The sequence below is a fragment of the Thalassophryne amazonica genome, chromosome 2, assembly GCF_902500255.1.
Source record: "Thalassophryne amazonica chromosome 2, fThaAma1.1, whole genome shotgun sequence".
NCBI classification, from domain to species: Eukaryota; Metazoa; Chordata; class Actinopteri; order Batrachoidiformes; family Batrachoididae; genus Thalassophryne; species Thalassophryne amazonica.
Window position 1 is genome coordinate 44321907 of NC_047104.1, and position 21146 is coordinate 44343052.

At 41.2% G+C, this 21146-nt stretch overlaps 1 protein-coding gene and 1 long non-coding RNA gene across 2 annotated transcripts in view; one reads left to right on the forward strand and one right to left on the reverse strand.

The window, feature by feature from the left end:
• The window catches only part of cdh8 (cadherin 8), a 469940-nt gene that overhangs the window by 285003 nt on the left and 163791 nt on the right, over window positions 1-21146 (reverse strand). The window contains 1 exon segment of the mRNA XM_034185442.1: window positions 19522-19816. Coding sequence (XP_034041333.1) covers window positions 19522-19816 — 295 coding nt within the window.
• On the forward strand, window positions 294-19648 carry LOC117523846. The gene is made up of 3 exons (XR_004564632.1): window positions 294-305; window positions 2255-2260; window positions 19503-19648. It is a non-coding gene; the product is annotated as an uncharacterized LOC117523846 (long non-coding RNA).

The window sequence follows — 21146 nt, forward strand, 5'->3', positions numbered from 1 at the left end:
GCTTTATAAATACCAAGGTATATGTTTTAGTCACCCGTGCTCCTCTAAAATGTGGTATCAATGCACACACACATCACTGAGAATGATTGCAAGTTCAGTAAACTTGCACATAGGTATAAATAAAGATAAGTGAAGTTTTAAGAGTGACCGTAATAAATATGTAGGAAACCTAAATTTTTGGAGTATGGAGTTAAATTTGTCTCATTAATACTTGCAAATACACAGAGGGTGATTTACAAATATCCTTTGATTTGTACATGTGCTTTGTGATCCACAAACACAAATTTCTGATTTGTAACTTGTGTGTGGGTTTTTACAAATAAATGTTTATTTGCAAAACTGAAAATTCTGTTTGTGAAGGGTGATTCAGCATTGGTGGATCACCGAACACACACATTCATCACTTTGCTCAGTTATGCAATATTGAGACATTCTCAGTGCAAAACTGCAGTTGAGATCCACAGATATGTCAGTCGCTATTCACATTATTGGCAAAATTATTGGGGGGGGCCGAGGGGAGGGGGCTTGGCTCATTATTGGGTGGGCTTAAGCCCCCCCTTGGTGCTGTCACTGGGTCTCTGTCGTATTTTGCGCTTCACAATGCGTCACACATTTTCAATGGGCGACAGGTCTGGACTGCAGGCAGGCCAGTCTAGTACCCATACTCTTTTACTATGAAGCCACACTGTTGTAACACGTGCAGAATGTGGCTTGACATTGTCTTGCTGAAATAAACAGGGACATCCCTGAAAAAATATTGCTTGGATGGCAGCATGTGTTGCTCCAAAACCTGGATGTACCTTTCAGCATTGATGGTAAAAAGTTGCCCATGACATGGGCACTAACACACCCTCATACTATCACAGATGCTAGCTTTTGAACTTAGTGCTGGTAACAATCTGGATGGTCATTTTCCTCTTTTTTTTTTCCGGAGGACACAATGTCCATGATTTCCAGAAAACAATTTGAAATGTGGACTCATCAGATCACAGCACACTTTTCCACTTTGCGTCTGTCCATTTCAAATGAGCTCGGGCCCAGAGAAGGTGGCTGCATTTCTGGATGTTGTTGATGTGTGGCTTTCACTTTTCATGGTAGAGTTTTAACTTGCACTTGTAGATGAAGCAACAAACTGTGTTCTGAAATGTTCCTGAGCCCACGCAGTAAGAGTCTTTACACAATGATGTCGGTTTTTAATGCAGTACCGCCTGAGGGATTGAAGGTCATTCAGTGTTGGCTTTCAGCCTTGCTGCTTACATGTAGAAAGTTCTCCAGATTCTCTGAATCTTCTGATTATATTATGGACTGTAGATGATGGAATCCCTAAATTCCTTGCAATTGAACGATGAGAAACATTGTTCTTAAACTGTTGGACTATTTTTTTTTTCAGGCAATTGTTCACAAAGTGGTGATCCTCACCCAATCTTTGCTTGTGAACGGCTGAGCCTTTTGGGGATGCTCCTTTTATACCCAATCATGACACTCACCTGTTTCCAATTAGGTGTTCTTTGAGCATTCATCAACTCTCCCAGTCTTTTGTTGCTCCGTCCCAACTTTTTTGAAACATGTTCCAGGCATCCATTTCAAAATGAGCAAGTATTTGCACAAAAACAACAAAGTTTATCAGTTTAAACATTAAATATTTTGTCTTTGTGGTGTGTTCAATTGAATATAGGTGGAAGAGGATTTGCAAATCATTGTATTGTTTTTATTTACATTTTACACAACATCCCAACTTCATTGGAATTGGGGTTGTATTTTGATCTGTTTTATAGTTAAAGATCAAATAAAATTTTATGTTAAATATCCTGAACATCCCTCCATTATGTCTGTAGGATGCTCAAATACTCAGTATGCTTTTAGTAGTAGTTGGCAAACAGTAACTGGTTGTTCTACTACCTTTGTAGTGTGTGAACAGACTACACTACACAATTCTGTGATACAGCTGGAACCTGGTAACCAAAGAACTTCTGCTCCTCTCTCTCTTTCTCTCTCTCTCTCTCTCTCCATGTTTGAGGTGCTGGGGCTTTGAGTGAGGCCAAAGTTCTACAGTGCCCAATTGACCCTGGCTGATGGCCCAGAAAGATATTTGCCCACGACTTACACAAACAGACACTGGCTGGGACACTTAAAATAGGTTAAAATTCCACTTTTACTTGACAGTGAACTTGTTTTTGTTTTCATCGTTGATGTTTGATGACACTTTATTTCTACTTTGCGTACTTGATCTCTGTTATTGTTAGAATAAACTAAGCAGTGGGTCCTCTGAGTCTAGTCTGCTTGAGGTTTCGTCCTCAAAAAAATGCCAGAGGGAGTTTTTCCTTATCACTGTCACTCATGTGTTTGCTCACAGGGGTTGGTAAGGTTAGACTTTACCTTTGTGAAGTGCCTTGTGGCAACTTATGTTGTGATTTGGCACTACATAAATAATCTGATTAGAATTCAAAGATAGCAGACATATAATAAAGTGGCAGTGGTGTCTGAAGGGCCATGGAATTACACAAATATACATCGGGAGCCATTAAGTCTGCCACTGCAAAATGGAATTTTTTTACAGTGTATGTAGGAACAGCGCCCTCCAAATGTGTTTTGGAACACTTGGTATTTCATAAATTTTAATTTGTTTATGCCATTTCACATGCAGAAAATACAAATATATATATAAAAAAATTTCTGAACTTATCTTTATCAAAGTGAAAGTAAAGTGAAATCAATGTGGCATGTTGGTGTGTGGTAGACCTTTAAGGCGGATGGTGGGTGGCGCCAACATGGCCTTGAAAGCTCAGAGCGCGCGCAGTGCACGTTCATATACACACCACCTGGAGTGGGTTTTGGGTGGCGGCGTGCTTTGTACTCTTGTGCGACTCTGTTTGGGCAAGTTCTATGCCAAACGTGAAGCATTCCTGGGCAGTAGTCCAGTCTGTGTGGGAGTTTTCTTCCTAACTGTTCAGAATGCATGCTGTCAGACACGTGCTGTGCGTTCGGGGCTCTCTACTGTGGTAAGTCCATTCATTCTCTTGCTGGCTTTGCGCACTATGTTATGGCTGACGTCAATTTCTGCTTTAGAGCCTGGGTTGTTACGCAACCTCGTTGTGAATTCCTTTGCAGCTCTCTTCTCATCTTCCTGCTGTCTGTGGGTGTGCGCGCCTTCACCGGCAGGTAAGACGCCAACCACACAGCCAGGTTTAATGTACTATTTGGTTGTTTATTTATACTCATGTTTCTCATTTAGTCATGAAGAACCATGGCTGAGCCACAACCTCCTATTAAAGGGGCCGTTGTTCGACTGATTTTCAATAACTGTGTGCGCATTGCTGTTCAGAAGCGTGGCACCCTCTATTGGTGCAGTCATTGCACATGCATGGGACCAGATTCACATTACCTGACTGATATGTCTGCATTTCCTTTATCCTAATCGAGTGCAAGTTTGCTTTGTTATGAATGTTACCGATTCACAGATCGAGCGAGACAAAGGAACACCTCCATTTCGGAGTGCCAGGGGACAAGTTGGGACATGCCTATCTTGGCTTTCAATGCTTACCAGCCCAGTGAGTATAAGAGAAATTGTGGAGAGCTGGGCATGTCCCAACTTGTCCCCTGGCACTCCGAAACGGAGGTGTTCCTTTGTCTCGCTCGATCAGCGAATCGGTCCTGACGCGCAAAGCCTCCGCGTGGCTTTCCATAACAAAATCTCTTGTTAAAAGTCAAATCTGCTTGAAAATGGCTGATGTCCAGCTCTTGTGATAACCAGAGAAATTGCTCACGACGGTCCCAGCTCCACACAGCCATCCGTTTAGAAATGATGTGGTGTTTTCTGCCTCTCGATGGCGGCTCGGAGCGCGCGCCATGCGCCATTGTGGGGTGTCCTTAAAGCTGTAGTAACAATCCTTATTCTCTGTGAAGCCCGTAAAATTTTCACCGAAAGCCAGCTAAATTTTCGAATGGTTTCCAGCTGCTTGTCTCTAACAGTTTCTGAAAAAATTCTGATGGAAAAAAAGCCCAAATCATTCCGCCATTTCCTCGCAATGAAACAACGATGAGAGGGGTGGAGCAGTGCTCACTCGAAGCCTGCCCACAGGCGAATGACGCAACTGACAGGCGTGGAAAAACTCACGCATGCGCACGAAGGTTCAAGCTTGGCTGACATAAAAACATATGAATCAAATACATATAGTTTTTGAAAAAAATAAAAAGGTACGATACTTTTCTCACAGACCTCGTATTGCCAGATTTCTTCAGACAAGTGTGAAGTGGTATGGAAGAGGATTTTCTTAAAAAGAAGACTTGGACATTCAGCGACAATTTGTCAGAAGGTACCCCTGAGATGCAAACCTAGATTTGATATTTTGGTGAAAGAAAATCCTCCTCTAAACCATTTCATCATGAAGCTGGATAACTGTGGATGCAAAACATGCACAGTTTCTCCAATCACAGCCAGAGAAGCCTATAACTTCTTCTGGGTTGTATGGGTGTCTTGGTGGCTTTCCTCACTCTTCTCCTTCTTGCATAGTCACCCAGTTTTTGAGAACTATCTACTCCATACAGATTTACCATAGAGTGCCATACTGTTTGTATTTCTCCAAGACATATTCAGTGACTTGGAAATAAATGTTCATGTATCCATCCCCTGACACCTGCACAGTCAGTGGAACAGAGAAGCACTGTTCAGCCATGAGAGTACTCCTACTCCTTGTACATTTTTAGAAGTGAGTCGTGGTTCATTTCCTTTTAAAAAGTATGTATTTAAAAAAATGTTATTCTCAGAAACTTTTTCTTTTGTGAATGTGACTCCCCTCAGTTCATTTTTGGCCTCAACCTTTAATATCTGTTCTTACAACATATGTCACCTTGGTGATAAACATGTAAATTACGACTTCTTTAATTTCTAAAGCATTCATTAAATGCCCATGCATTTCCACTCATGACATCAGTACCATTTAGCAGTAATTACTTATGAGTAGCCATTGAAATTCCATTGATGATGGAACACCTGCTCCTGGGACATCGCTCCTTCTGTGCTGCCATCACCTCTGCGCTCCACTTCCTCTGATTGTTGCACTGTACTTTGAGAAACGATCCACGAAACAATTAGTCACCTCCTTCTCAGCCATTCAGGAAAATGAAAGTCACTGAAAAGTCACAGAAAGCCACACATCTTGGCCGAGTGAGCCTTTTAAAGGAAGAACAAAAGGTCTTTCTCCTTCATTTCCCATTAACCTCTCTGCTCCTTCGCACACAGGAAACACGGTGACCTCCACGGCCCATGTCACATATCTCATCCGGCTGCAGCAGATGCTTCCTATGGGGGATGGTGACATTCAATGAGTGGGTGGTTTCTCTGGCTGTAGTCCTTGATAGATAAAAGACGGGTGCTGATACTTGTCCCCGGTCTCATTGATACCACTGGGATGTGCACTTGATAAGCACGGAGCGAGAGGTCTGGCACAGAACTGACAAGCTCTGGAACTGGATAAATTCTTCAAGACAAGCAGCTGCTTTGTGAATATTTGAAGCAGGTAGACTCACGCTCAGCAAAAAGATTCAGTATTGTGTAATGTGGCATCCTGTACCATGTGCCATAATTATGTTTGAACATTTTCTCAGTTTATTAGTGCAGCTAATTGCAGATTTTGAGGATAACCCTTCAAGAAGAAGAAGAAGAAGGGCATTCATTGTATATACTTACAATGAAATTTGTCCTTTACATTTTAAGATAAGCTAAGATCAACTTTATTTATCCTGAAGGAAATTATTTTGCCAGAGTACCAAAACAGTAAACAGTGAACATTTTCTTTTTTTTAAGATAAAGTGTTGTGTGTGGGCCGCCAGAAGAGGAGGTACTGCTGGCCCACCACCAGTGGGCGCCCTGCCTGAAGTGCGGGCTTCAGGCACGAGAGGGCGCTGCCGCCATGGACACAGCCTGGGGTGACAGCTGTCACTCATTACCTCTTGACAGCTGTCACCCATCTACTCAACGTCCTCTCACTCCATAAAGACCAGACGTCATCTCCACCTCATTGCCGAGATATCATACTTCATTGGAGGTAATATCCTCAGCCGTTTTTGTGATTGCAATATTTGTATATTGTGAGTGTTTGCAGGAGTACCAGTACCTCCGTCGGTGAAAGCTGTGAGAGCGCTGAAGGCACTCTTTTCCCCTGAGGAATCTACAGTACTCTGCAATTTTTGAGTGAGAGGTGGAGGTGGCATTCCCACCGCTGTTGTTACTGGGTGTACACACACCCACACTTGACTGTCTTTGTTCTTCGCCAGCAGTACCAGATCCGACAGTCGGGGACGGTGATCACCTGGGAATTCGGGACTTGGCGGCTCCAGTATTCACCAGGTTCTGTGGCTGCGGAAATCGTGTGGTTCCGGCTCTTCTCAGGACAGACGTCTTCTATCCTTGAGCCTGCCAACACATCACCTTTGTGATTTGACTGTAATTATATTCTGAGATTGTATGTATGTTCGTTGTGCACATTTCACAACATTAAATTGTTACCTTTTTGGCTCATCTATTGGCCGGTCATTTGCGCCCCCTGTTGTGGGTCCGTGTCACTACACTTTCACAACATAAAGATAAACTTTATTGATCTCACAGAGGAGAAATTCACTCCAAAATTTAACCGATCCTAATTATAGTTTGACACATTCCAACCACTAGGAGCAATGGGCAGCCACAGTCCAATGCCCAGTGACCAACTCCAGATGTGGAGACGCTGCCTTGTTCATGGACAGACCCTAAATACCCATGTTTTTGATTGTGGGAGGAAACCAGAGTGCTCAGTGGTAACCCATGCAGAGAACATGGAAACTCCACACAAAAAGACCAAGTGGGAAGTGATCCCATCACCCCGAGGCACCAGTGATAAACACTATGCCGGCCTCCAGGTGATGATACAAACATGGCAGTTGAAAAGAAGATTCATATTGGAACACTTTTCATAAAACAGCTGATGAGCACAGCAAAAAACCAAGATGGCTGTCATTTTTTCAAGATGTCTATGTATAGAAATGATGAAAATCAAAATCTGACTTATCTCAAACAACACATTACAATTTCTATTTATATGTTCTTAGTTTTCTGAAACATATGTTTTTTAGATTTAACTTGAAAGATGAATGAATTAACATTTATGTACGTAGCCCCATGACCCTTAACTGGAGTAAGCATTTGAAGATGAGTGAGTGAGTGATGTATGTCCAAAAGGCAAAAAAACTGAAAAGTATATCACTGGTTTCCATCCACTAAATGTATATTGTTTTATGTTATGTTAAAATGAAGCCTTTGTATTTTGTCTTCTGCCAACTATTTGTGAGCATGTTCTTCCAACTTCTCTCATTTTGCTCCAGTTCACCACAGCAGGTCCAAAGTGGACCTGCACATTGATTTGGCAACAGTTCTACACTGGATGCCCATCTTCACACAACCACACATTTTGCAAAGAATGGGGATGAGTTGTCTTGAACCAGGAACCTTCTAGTTTGGCAACAAGTGCACTGACCAATTGTTCACCACCCTGACCATTTCCAAATATTAATAAAGTTTATTCCTGCAATAAATATTTTGTCGCTGTTCTGCTAAATAAAATCAAATGTTAATTAATGCTGAGAAATGCTATGCCATGTACATATGAATGAGTGAATTTATTCACCACACACCCAAAATAACAAAGTGAACTCACAAAGAAAACAATCCAACAATGCACCCATGTGCCCGAAAGGGTGTAGGCAGAAGCAAAATCTTATAAAAGCCCACTCTATTGCCCTTAAGGCACTTGTTTTTATAATATATAATTCATTGACAATTTATGGAAGTATAAAGGCATAAAAAGTGCTGGAATAAGTTAAATAACTATTTGTAATTTGCTTAGACTGTGAGTCATTGGTTTTTGTAAAAAGTAAAAAAAAAAAAAAAAAAAATTATAGTTAAAAACCAACTTCCGGTTTGCCGCAGTACTTCCGGTTCCGCCCACTAGGTGAACAGAGGCCATGTGAGAGCTGGCATGGAGACGCATGTTCTGTTGCAATCAACTGCCATCCACCCTGAGATGTCAAAGGGGGATGCCTTTTCACCATAAAGTAAAATATAAACTGCAAACATCTGTGAGGTTTCTTCTGGTGGTTTAGCTACGTGTTTCCTGAAGACACTACACCCATCCCTACACCCACCCAAAAACATACAAATGTATACATATATATCACTGAACTAAAATTTCAAAGCACAAACATGCAAACAGTGCACCACACACAAACCCCCAAAAAACAAAACCAATAAGCCTAATTAATCACACCACAACAAGTAATTAGATGAAAGCTAACCACATTACCGAGTGATTTTATGTTATCTCAGCACAAATTCCAAATATTAACACCTTTAACAGAAGCACAATGACTTAGTACAGTAGTTTGAATCTTTGATTATTGAAATAATAATGTTCCTTGCAAATTATAACTGGAGTCTCTCCTTAAAATGTCAGAGTTCTAACTTACCTCTTGCTGTTTACAGCTCACTGGCCAGACACTACCTCCTGCACGCCACCTCCACCAGTTGCTCTGTATCTGTTGCCTAGGGATCGTCTCCACCCCAGTCTTTTCAGATGGCAAGATGTGAGATCATCATATCTCTACTTTCTGCTGTGGTGGGGACCTATGCCAAAGACTGCGCAAACATTCTATATATAATAGTCATACTGTATATTAAAATAGTTAATGTCACCTTGCTTTGATAAATGTAAAACAAAATTCTTATAAAATGTGATTGTCTTCATTATCTGACGGATAAAGGCAGTTTATGTGGTCAAACCTATCTAGCACAGACAATATCTTGGATATTTGTGCGAATTTGCATGAACATAGATATATCAAGACAAAAAAACACAAAAGTTTTGGTGGCTCTTTTGAGACATCCCAAAATGTCTTCAGTGAGAAACACTTTATGACATCACAAGGAACTACAGCTATCCTACTGATAGGTTCTTCAGCCTGGTTTGTTTGCATGTCTATTTGCAAGATTATGTGGTGATGTATGAAACCAGAGCATGCTCCCAGGCCTGACTAATGGAAAACTGAAGATTTTGAATAGGGAAGCATCTCAGAGTGCCATTTTATTTGCTTTTGTACCCAATGTCTGATCCTTTCCATAACACATCAAAACATCACAAGAGGAAAACTCGTCACAGAGTACTGAAGTTTTTCATGTAAACAACTGAGCAGTTGTGAATGTTTAATTAATCAAGAGTGACAAAAGGAACAACAATCTACAAAGAGATGCCGATTTCCATTTCTTATGCATTATTCCCACTGGCAAATCACAGAGTGCTCTCAACTGCTCATTCACTCTCTACTGCGTCACTGTGGCTGCCCCTGCACTGCGGTGACAAAATCCTTGGAGAGAATTAGTACAGTTCAACTGGGATTCCAAACAATGAGCAGCCAAGATCAAATAACACGACTTCAGACAACAGAGTTCACTGTTTTTCCATGTTTACATGGATGCTTTTGCACCTCATTTTGTTCCTGTTTGTTTCTGCGCCAGCTAATAAGAATCAGAATGAATGATTGTGAGAGGAGATGAAATCAGCGGTACCTGAAAGAGCTGACACAAACGGTGCACCCGCAGATGGGATTCACCCAACAGACTGTTACGTGCAGAACACCATCTGCCCTAGCATGTTCTGTCATCTTCATGACAGCGAACAAGAGCAAGCTCAATGAGGAAGCGCAGGAACATGCGCACGCCACCCAACAACAGACCTCGGCACCCTCGCATAACTCCTCCAATGTCAAAATGGCAAAAAGACAAACTGATCACCTTCCAGCTACTCATAAAAACATTTTCTACAAGACTCATGCTGCTCCGGGGTCAGCAGTACAGCTCCTTTGTAGCACCTAGTGAGCCATTTATAGACCTCTGCCAATCTGAGATGAGCTTTACATTTGAATTATGTGATCATCACAGGGTGGTTATTTAAATGCATGGACGGAATAGAAAATATGAATATATGAATATATTTGCATGCAGTTAAATATGTCTGCGTTGCAGTTTGTGGAGGCCTGAGTGTTGTACTGAATGGTTGCAGCAGTTAGCATCACTCACGGTTGTCAGGCAAACTGACAGCACGGTCTTAACAGATTGTGAGATCACACGTGAACTCTGTGTGCGCTTTAATTTTCTTCAGGTAAAAATGTGTGATCTGCTGATTAAAATGTGCAAAATTTGATTTCAAAATGATGCATTTCCACTCTGAGGTATGTTAAGTGTGTTGAGGAAAATATTAAATTCTGCAAAAATCCTTGTTTTTCATCAGTTTTTGTACAGCATTGCAAGCTCTCGGAGAAACATGTCATCGTGCTTGTGAAAACAAGGACTATAGAAGCGGCTTGGCTCTTCAAAAACAAAAACTACAATAAACAACCTCAAAAATAAACCCTTGGTTCAATGAATATATTAGAACACATTCATGGTCATCAAAGACGGAGACACATCCCGATGCACAGATACAAACTAACAGGAAAAAAAGTCTGACCAAAAATAATGACAGACTTTGGTAGTAGGCTTTACATATTTAATAATTAACATTTTAAATTTTATATTGTTTGTAACAAGTCACAATATGTAATACTATGACCGAAACAAGCTCAAAACCCTTGTAGTACTTGGGCTAGTGCTATGATATTTTAATGCTGAGCCAAAGTGGCTATATGATGTGTGTTATGGCGGATACTGTCGCCCTGCATAAATGGTCTTACTAAGAAAGATGGAGTCAATATGTCCTGTCTAATGTCATATATTTTCATTAATGACAATTTATGTCTTCAGACTCATCACTTATGCAGGATGACAATATGCAGGAACAATGTATTTTCTATTTATCAAATCAAATCAATTTTATTTATATAGCGCCAAATCAAAACAAACAGTTGCCCCAAGGCAAATTATTGTAAGGCAAAAGCCATACAATAATTACAGAAAAAACCCCAATGGTCAAAACGACCCCCTGTGAGCAATCACTTGGCAACAGTGGGAAGGAAAAACTCCCTTTTAACAGGAAGAAACCTCCAGCAGAACCAGGCTCAGGGAGGGGCAGTCTTCTGCTGGGACTGGTTGGGGCTGAGGGGAGATAATCAGGAAAAAGACATGCTGTGGAAGAGAGCAGAGATCAATCACTAATGATTAAATGCAGAGTGGTGCATACAGAGCAAAAAGAGAAAGAAACACTCAGTGCATCATGGGAACCCCCCAGCAGTCTAAGTCTATAGCAGCATAACTAAGGGATGGTTCAGGGTCACCTGATCCAGCCCTAACTATAAGCTTTAGCAAAAAGGAAAGTTTTAAGCCTAATCTTAAAAGTAGAGAGGGTGTCTGTCTCCCTGATCCGAATTGGGAGCTGGTTCCACAGGAGAGGAGCCTGAAAGCTGAAGGCTCTGCCTCCCATTCTACTCTTAAAAACCCTAGGAACTACAAGTAAGCCTGCAGTCTGAGAGCGAAGCGCTCTATTGGGATGATATGGTACTATGAGGTCCCTTCGATAAGATGGGACCTGATTATTCAAAACCTTATAAGTAAGAAGAAGAATTTTAAATTCTATTCTAGAATTAACAGGAAGCCAATGAAGAGAGGCCAATATGGGTGAAATATGCTCTCTCCTTCTAGTCCCCGTCAGTACTCTAGCTGCAGCATTTTGAATTAACTGAAGGCTTTTCAGGGAACTTTTAGGACAACCTGATAATAATGAATTACATAGTCCAGCTTAGAGGAAATAAATGCATTAATTAGTTTTTCAGCATCACTCTGAGACAAAACCTTTCTAATTTTAGAGAGATTGCGCGAATGCAAAAAAGCAGTCCTACATATTTGCTTAATATGCGCAATGAAGGACATATCCTGATCAAAAATGACTCCAAGATTTCTCACAGTATTACTAGAGGTCAGGGTAATGCCATCCAGAGTAAGGATCTGGTTAGACACCATGTTTCTAACATTTGTGGGGCCAAGTACAATAACTTCAGTTTGATCTGAATTTAAAAGCAGGAAATTAGAGGTCATCCATGTCTTTATGTCTGTAAGACATTCCTGCAGTTTAACTAATTGGTGTGTGTCCTCTGGCTTCATGGATAGATAAAGCTGGGTATCATCTGCGTAACAATGAAAATTTAAGCAATGCTTTCTAATAATACTGCCTAAGGGAAGCATGTATAAAGTGAATAAAATTGGTCCTAGCACAGAACCTTGTGGAACTCCATAATTAGCCTTAGTCTGTGAAGAAGACTCCCCGTTTACATGAACAAATTGTAATCTATTAGATAAATAATATCAAACCACTGCAGCACAGTGCCTTTAATACCTATGGTATGCTCTAATCTCTGTAATAAAATTTTATGGTCAACAGTATCAAAAGCAGCAATGAGGTCTAACAGGACAAGCACAGAGATGAGTCCACTGTCTGAGGCCATAAGAAGATCATTTGTAACCTTCACTAATGCTGTTTCTGTACTATGATGAATTCTAAAACCTGACTGAAACTCTTCAAATAGACCGTTCCTCTGCAGATGATCAGTTATCTGTTTTACACCTACCCTTTCAAGAATTTTTGAGAGAAAAGGAAGGTTGGAGATTGGCCTATAATTAGCTAAGATAGCTGGGTCAAGTGATGGCTTTTTAAGTAATGGTTTAATTACTGCCACCTTAAAAGCCTGTGGTACATAGCCAACTAATAAAGATAGACTGATCATATTTAAGATCGAAGCATTAATTAATGGTAGGGCTTCCTTGAGCAGCCTGGTAGGAATGGGGTCTAATAGACATGTTGATGGTTTGGAGGAAGTAACTAATGAAAATAACTCAGACAGAACAATCGGAGAGAAAGAGTCTAACCAAATACCAGCATTACTGAAAGCAGCCAAAGATAACATATGTCTTTGGGATGGTTATGAGTAATTTTTTTTCTCTAATAGTTAAAATTTTATTAGCAAAGAAAGTCATGAAGTCATTACTAGTTAAAGTTAAAGGAATACCCGGCTCAATAGAGCTCTGACTCTTTGTCAGCCTGCCTACAGTGCTGAAAAGAAACCTGGGTTTGTTCTTATTTTCTTCAATTAGTGATGAGTAGTAAGATGTCCTAGCTTTACGGAGGGCTTTTTTTTATAGAGCAACAGACTCTTTTTCCAGGCTAAGTGAAGATCTTCTAAATTAGTGAGACGCCATTTCCTCTCCAGCTTACGGGTTATCTGCTTTAAGCTGCGAGTTTGTGAGTTATACCACGGAGTCAGGCACTTCTGATTTAAGGCTCTTTTTTTCAGAGGAGCTACAGTATCCAAAGTTGTGCTCAATGAGGATGTAAAACTACTGACGAGATAATCTATCTCACTCACAGAGTTTAGGTAGCTACTCTGCACTGTGTTGGTATATGGCATTGGAGAACATAAAGAAGGAATCATATCCTTAAACCTAGTTACAGCGCTTTCCCAAAGACTTCTACTGTAATGAAACTTATTCCCCACTGCTGCGTAGTCCATTAAAGTAAATGTAAATGTTATTAAGAAATGACCAGACAGAAAGGGGTTTTCAGGGAATACTAGTATACTAGAATAGTCTTCAATTTCCATACCATAAGTCAGAACAAGATCTAAAGTATGGTTAAAGTGGTGGGTGGACTCATTTACATTTTGAGCGAAGCCAATTGAGTTGTGTTGTGTTGTGTTGAGGCTGTCATTCTCAGCATCTATGTGGATGTTAAAATTGCCCACTATAATTATCTTATCTGAGCTAAGCACTAAGTCAGACAAAAGGTCTGAAAATTCACAGAGAAACTCACAGTAACGACCAGGTGGACGATAGATAACAACAAATAAAACTGGTTTTTGGGACTTCCAATTTGGATGGACAAGACTTAGAGTCAAGCTTTCAAATGATTAAAGCTCTGTCTGGGTTTTTGATTAATTAATAAGCTGGAGTGGAAGATTGCTGCTAATCCTCCCCCTCGGCCCATGCTACGAGCATTCTGACAGTTAGTGTGACTCGGGGGTGTTGACTCATTTAAACTAACATATTCATCCTGCTGTAACCAGGTTTCTGTAAGGTAGAATAAATCAATATGTTGATCAATTATTATATCATTTACTAACAGGGACTTAGAAGAGAGAGACCTAATGTTTAATAAACCACATTTAACTGTTTTAGTCTGTGGTGCAGTTGAAGGTGCTATATTATTTAGCCACAGTTACTTTCATTGAGCCATATGTTGTATGATAATAATGACACTAATGGCATTAGCAGTCCAATTTACATAGCAAAGGTTTCATTCAAGATATCTGACTTGATAGTTACCCCAAAAACTGCACCTGAACCTTTTATGAACATGAATAAAAGTCCTTACCTACTGTGAGCAAAATTATTTTTATCATCATCATGGCATTTCTCTTAGCATTTGGCTATGTGACCAATGGGTAGTACTACCCCAGAGTATGTATAAGTGACAAATACTGATGAGTGTGTTTGTTCCACTACTCCTCTAAGGTGCTTGAGCCAATTTCCACCAAACCTGATCCCTGAATTGTGCTTCTGAGGTTGTTTTTGGAAAAAGTCAAGGCGATTTGGGTCAAATGTCAAAGTTCTTTTTTTTAATCTGTTTGTTCCTCCCAGACCCTTTGGCTGATTTCCACCAAACCCGATGCGTGGTTTAACACTTATCAGGCCCAGAATTGCACTTAAAGGGTTTGTTTCTGCAAAAGTCAAGGTCATTCGGCTAAAAATGTCATTATTTTCATGATGATGTCCACCAAACATGGCACACATATTGAGGTGGGTTATGGAATTGGGTCTACCCAATTTACACTCTGCTTTGCGGTTACAATCTACTGGGTGTAACCACAGCTGATTGGCTCAGTCAGGTGTATTTTAGCTCTTAATTAGTTCATATCTGAATGAAACATGCATGTTAGTAGTCCCCGAGGACCACAATTGAAACCCACTGTGGTCAAATAATCCAAAATAATATAATGACTATTGCACCTCAATCAAAAAGTTCAATCTTGGCCCCACTACGAATTGGGCAGATAGTCAATCACAGTTTACAATAATGGGAGTGCACATGGACCTGCTCATGGTGATAAAGTGATCTGGCAATACAAAAGCTGCATGCCTGAGGATTTGAATGCTTATTCTTTCCTTTTACACTTATACAGTGCATCTGGAAAGTATTCATAGTGTTTCACTTTTTCCACATTTTGTTATGTTATGCTGTGTTTACACATGCAGCCGATCTGCTCTGTGTCAGCCTGATCAAGTCAGATCTCAGAAGCTGAGCAGTGCAGTACCTGGCTAGTACTTGGGTTGGGAGACCTCTTTGGAACACCAGCGGCTGTGTGTTTCTCCAGGTTACACTGGAGTTGCGTCAAGAAGGGCATCCAACGTAAAACTTATGCCAAATACGAATGCGGATTGGCCCATATCTGCTGTGGCGACCCCCAAACAAAATGGGAGAAGCTGAATGGATAACAACAACAATGCTGTGTTTACACATAAGGACGACAAGTCACGAATGCCACAAAGTATACATTCTTGGCCGCTGATCACGAATGTGATGATTCGGGGCATCAGGAATCCTCAGGAACTGTTGCAACCTGGTGTACCAAATGTACCATGCGTTATGATTAATAATCAGGAACCGTTACGCACGGCTGCTGTGCATAACAGCACATCATTATGTTTTGTCATGTTGTGAATCAGGCAAATTGTCTCCACACACACCCCCCACTCCCCATATTCATGCTAGCGTTAGCTGCTGAGTTGTGCAGAGAGGAGGAGACAGAGAGAGCCAGATGTCTGGCTGCACACGGCTTTCCTCTGGCTCAGACTTGTCCTCCCAAAAATCAGGCACAACTGCAGGTGAAACACCATAATGACAATATGAAAAAGTTTTTGAAATTTTTGCAAGTGTATAAAAAAAAAAAAACCCTAAGAAATCACATATGTATTCACAGCTTTTGCTCAGTACTTTGTTGATCCACCTTTGGCAGTGACTACAGTCTCAAGTCTTCTTGAATGTGATGCCACAAGCTTGGTGCACCTATCTTTGCCCAGTTATGCACATTCCTCTTTGCAGCACCTCTCACCCTCCATCATGTTGGATGGTGAACATTGGTGCAGAGCAGTTTTCAGATCTCTCCAGCGATGTTCAATTGGTTTCAGGTCTGGGCTCTGGCTGGGCCACTCAAGGACATTCACAGAGTTGTCCTGAAGCAAATCCTTTGATATCTTGGCTGTGTAATTAAGGTCACTGTCTTGATGAAAAATGAGTAGTTGCCCCAGTCTGAGGTCAAGAGCGCTCTGGAGCAGGTTTTCATCCAGGATGTCTCTGTACATTTCTGCATTCACCTTTCCTTCAATCCTGACTAGTCCTCCAGTTCCTGCTGCTGGAAAAACATCCCCACAGCATGATGCTGTCATGACCATGCTTCACTGTAGGGATGGTGCCTGGATTCCTCCAAACATGACACCTGGCATTCACACCAGTGAGTTCAATCTTTGTCTCATCAGACCAGATAATTTTGTTTCTCATGGTCTGAGAGTCCTTCAGGTGCCTTTTGGCAAACTCCAGACGGGCTGCCATGCGCCTTTGACTAAGGACTGCCTTCCGTCTGGCCCCTTTACCATACAGGTCTGACTGGATTGGTGAATTGCTGCAGAGATGGTTGTTCTTCTGGAAGGTTCTCCTGTCTCCACACAAGAATGCTGGCGCTCTGACAGAATGATCATCATGTTCTTGGTCACCTCCCTGACTAAGACCCTTCTCCCTGATCGCTCAGGTTAGATGGGCGGCCAGCTCTAGGAAGAGTCCTGGTGGATCCAAACTTCTTCCATGTGCAGATGATGGAGGTCCCCATGCTCACTGAGACCTTCAAAGCAGTAGAAATGTTTCTATACCGTGACCCAGATTTTTGCCTCAAGATAATCCTATCTCGGAGGTCTGCAGACAATTCCTTTGACTTCATGCTTGGTTTCTGCTCTGACATGCACTGTCAACTGTCGAACTTTATATGTAGACAGGTGTGTGTCTTTCAAAATCATGTTCAATCAACTGAATTTACCCCAGGTAGACTCAAATTAAGCTGTAGAAACATCTCAAGGATGTTCAGTGGAAACACAATGCACCTGAGCTCAATTTTTTTAGCTTCATGACAAAGGCTGAGAATATTTAGGTACATGTGATTTCTTAGCTTTATATTTTTAATAAAATTGCAAAAAACCTTTCCACATTGTTCATTTTCACTTTTCCGCATTGCTCATAGAATTTTGTGGAAAAAAATAAGTGAATTTCACCCATTTTGGAATAAGGCTGTAACATTAAAAATGTGGAAAAAGTGCTGTGAATACTCTCTGGAGGCACTGTACCTTACGGATGCACTGTAGTTTGCTTGTTTGGTTTGGCCCAAGGACAAAAATGTTATTTTCACATTTCGTTTGGGTTAGTTTGCTTCCACACAGTAATATGTCTAAACACGCCAAACCATGAAAATAAAATATACATCTAACTCTTTTCTCATTGGTCTGAAGTGGTCTGATTATATTCTGAGGTTAACGCTATACTGGAAACTTCAGGAGACTGTTAAACTGAGGTACTCACATCAAAGCTGTTGCTAGCCTTGACTACTTCAGTCCAAACACATTTTTGTTTGTTAATGTGTTTTCAATGTGATGCTTCACAGCAGGCTGGTGAAAGTCCTTCTCTGTATGTAGCTCACAGAACACACTCTTTTTGTCTGTATTTTTGTGGATTTTTACAATCTGTCTGCATTAAATGTCATTTTAATGTAAATCTATATGATACATGGAATCCAGGCATGGCTTGGTTCATTGCTCCAATGGTACACTTTGGTCACTATAAGTAAACCATTCCATTGTTAATTTCTAGCTAGATGTTTTCGGGTAGATTGTGGTCCACAAGAGAGATCGAATGCATACTTCTCCAAAATGATCCACACTCATCTGACCATCACGCCTGTTCATGAAGTCAGAGAAAAATTGCCATACAGGTTCGAGCTGATAAAAAAAATTGTAACATTAATGCAATTAACCACTCCTTACAAGCGCTACATGGAGAAGAACATCTCTGAATGGACAACACGTTACACCTGGAAGTACATTGGCCACAGCAGCAGAAGACCATATCAGGTGCTGCTCCTGTCAGCTAGGAACAAGGAACTAAGGCTAAAGTCGGCATAGTCTAGAGCTGGTCTAGTGCATGTTTTTGGTGCCACATCGAACCACACTACAGAACCACCTTGTTTTAAGTAATTCAATGAGTCCATCCCTAACACCTGAAAATAGCCATCGACAATGTATCTGCTGTGGCCACTTGATATGTCGCACTGGCTTTTTCCATTTGGTGGGATGATTGCAACTGAGGCACGGTAGATCATTTCCAGATAAATGTACCACGTGGCCAATATGTTGTGGCTAATGTTTCCTCAGAATGCACATTACAGTCTTTATTTCTGCTCCAACATTCAGATCATGGGGTTGAAATTTCAATTTTCAGATTATTTTCATTTACATAGCACCAAATCACAACAAAGTTGCCTCAAGGCGCTTCACACAAATAAGGTCTAACCTTACCAACCGCCAGAGCAAGCACACAAGTGACAGTGATAAGGAAATACTCCCTCTGATGATTTGAGGAAGAAACCTCAAGCAGACCAGACTCAAATGGGTGACCCTCTGCCTGGGCCATGCTGCTGACCAGAGGTGGGACAAAGTCACCAGCAAGTCACTCTCAAGTCATGAATCTGCAAGTCTCAAGTCCCAAGTCAAGTATCAAGTCACAGTGATCACCATTTGTTTGCAAGCTGACTTGACTTGAGACTTCAGATTCATGACTTGAAAATGACTTAAAAATTACTTGAATGTGACTTCGTCCCACCTCTGCTACTGACACAATTTACAAAACGAATATACAGGAAATATTGCCGATGCACAGGACAGGGGGATTACAGAAATAGACACCACACCCATTTCTGGATGGAGCTGCACCTCAAACAGAGAGAAAAAAGACAGAATCAGGCATCAGACAGACAACAAATACAGTATAATTTGTCCGCATTAAGCAACATTTGGCATAAACAGGAAATTATGGATTCATCCCATCCAAAGCTGGGGTCTGACCTGGTACTAGAAATATGTACCTAATGAAGTGGCCCGTGAGAGTTCACAGCTCCTACTACTGTAACTGAGTTACTGTTGAGCTACTTAGGACACAACACTGGGTGTACATGTGTCCTAACATTGACAGCAGCCTTATAAATTCATCTAATTTTATTTGATTTGTCATTACTTTTATTTGCTGAGCTGCTCATGGCATGCAAGCATAAATAAACACACTCATTTCCTTTTGTTCTCCTTCCCTCATTATTTTAATGCAATAGCCCATTAGAGATCAGATGTCTCTGAAATCCAGCAGGCTGATGAGGATGCGGTGCAGCACGGACCAGAAATGAAGTGTGCCAAATGGAACTCACCTACAGTTGACATTTCTGGAATGGAGGCATGGTACGGGCCTTCGATGAATTGTGGCGGATTGTCGTTGATGTCCTGGACTTTGATGATGAACTCAGAAGGTGGCTCCAAGGGCTCGTCTGTATCGGCGTTAATGACCTGAGCTGTTAACGTATACTCAGCCTTTTCCTCACGGTCCAGCCTCTTCATAGCGTGAATGTCGCCCGTTAACTCATTGATGGCGAAGATGGTGCCCGCTCCCTCTCCTGCTAGGACGTACTTGATGTTTTTGTTGCCCACATCCAAATCGGTGTGTAGCTGCAATCAGAAGAAGGAAAAATAATCATGAAAAAAATTCTGCTCAGTCGCAGAGTGCTCAGTGTGATGCCATCGTGTAAACAGATATGGAGGATTTAATGAATGCAAGTTGGCACGCTGAGCAGACTGCATGCTTTCTCATGGTCTAAATGCAGATAAGTGTCCAGTAAAACTTTGACGCTTTCTTATGTTGCAACAGCAACAGCAGCAAAAGCAGGGATACTAAATGTGGTTTCCATAGGCTACACTTTACTAAATGAGGCCCACCGGGGACAATAAGTTTATAAGTAGCACAGGAAATGGACCTTATCCTGCATTATTTCTCGTTATGCATGGTATATATTTCATACAAATACGCACTGTAGCTATTATTGCTCCCTACAGCCTGAAATTCACAAAATAAAGAAGCTAGAAGTGCTTTGACTGTGTGTTGCTGTGCTTCAGAATGCATGAAAATTTAAAGAGGAAACCCTGGACAGAATGATTCATGCACACAAATAACTAGCCCCCAAAGTTACTCCACTGTACTGCATGTTCCTCATTATTTTTGTAATTACAGTTTCATTAGTTGACTAAAGCAGCATTACGTGCTAGGCTGAGTGCTTGGCTCCCGCTCGCCGCACGGGCTGAGTATAACTAATGAGCCTGACAATGCTACGTGAGGCAACGGCAACATCTGTGACCAGGAAAACAGACAAATGCTTTTGCTGCAGCAGGTTGAAAACGTACATCGGGAACACAGAAGAAGAAGGGAGTTAGAGAGGAACACGCGGAAGTGACAAACTCGACTTTTATTCACCCAAACAAGGATCATATCTTTGACTGTAAGCCACCTTTCGTATAAGCTTCTTGATCCTTCGGGAGAGTTGCTTTCAGATGGAGCAAGTAGGAAATCTATAAGTTCTGAGCGGTTTGATACGGTTGGCAGCGCCTCTCTTTTACTTTATGTTTTTGTCAAAATACACACATTTGCACACTTGTGAGCGTGCAGGAATGCATCGAGAAATTTGCATTCAGCGGCTTTAATTTTATTTCCTGTTTGTCGTTCCTCTGGAAGCATGGTTCGGATGCACAATAGTGAGGCGGTAGGAATCAGACGGTGAGAATCCCGACCTCTAAACACCCGCCGATGTTTTTATAAGCCGGCTTTTATGCAGATACTGTCTCTGAGGTGTTGTTTGCAGACACTGACAAAGCACATTCACTTAAATCGTCACACCTTGCACTTTTGTTTTCCTAATTGTGCCATCAGTTCAAATGAATGATGTAGCTCATTAACACAAATGCCTCGCAACATCCTGCACACTGAGAAACTCTTTAAATGAGCGGA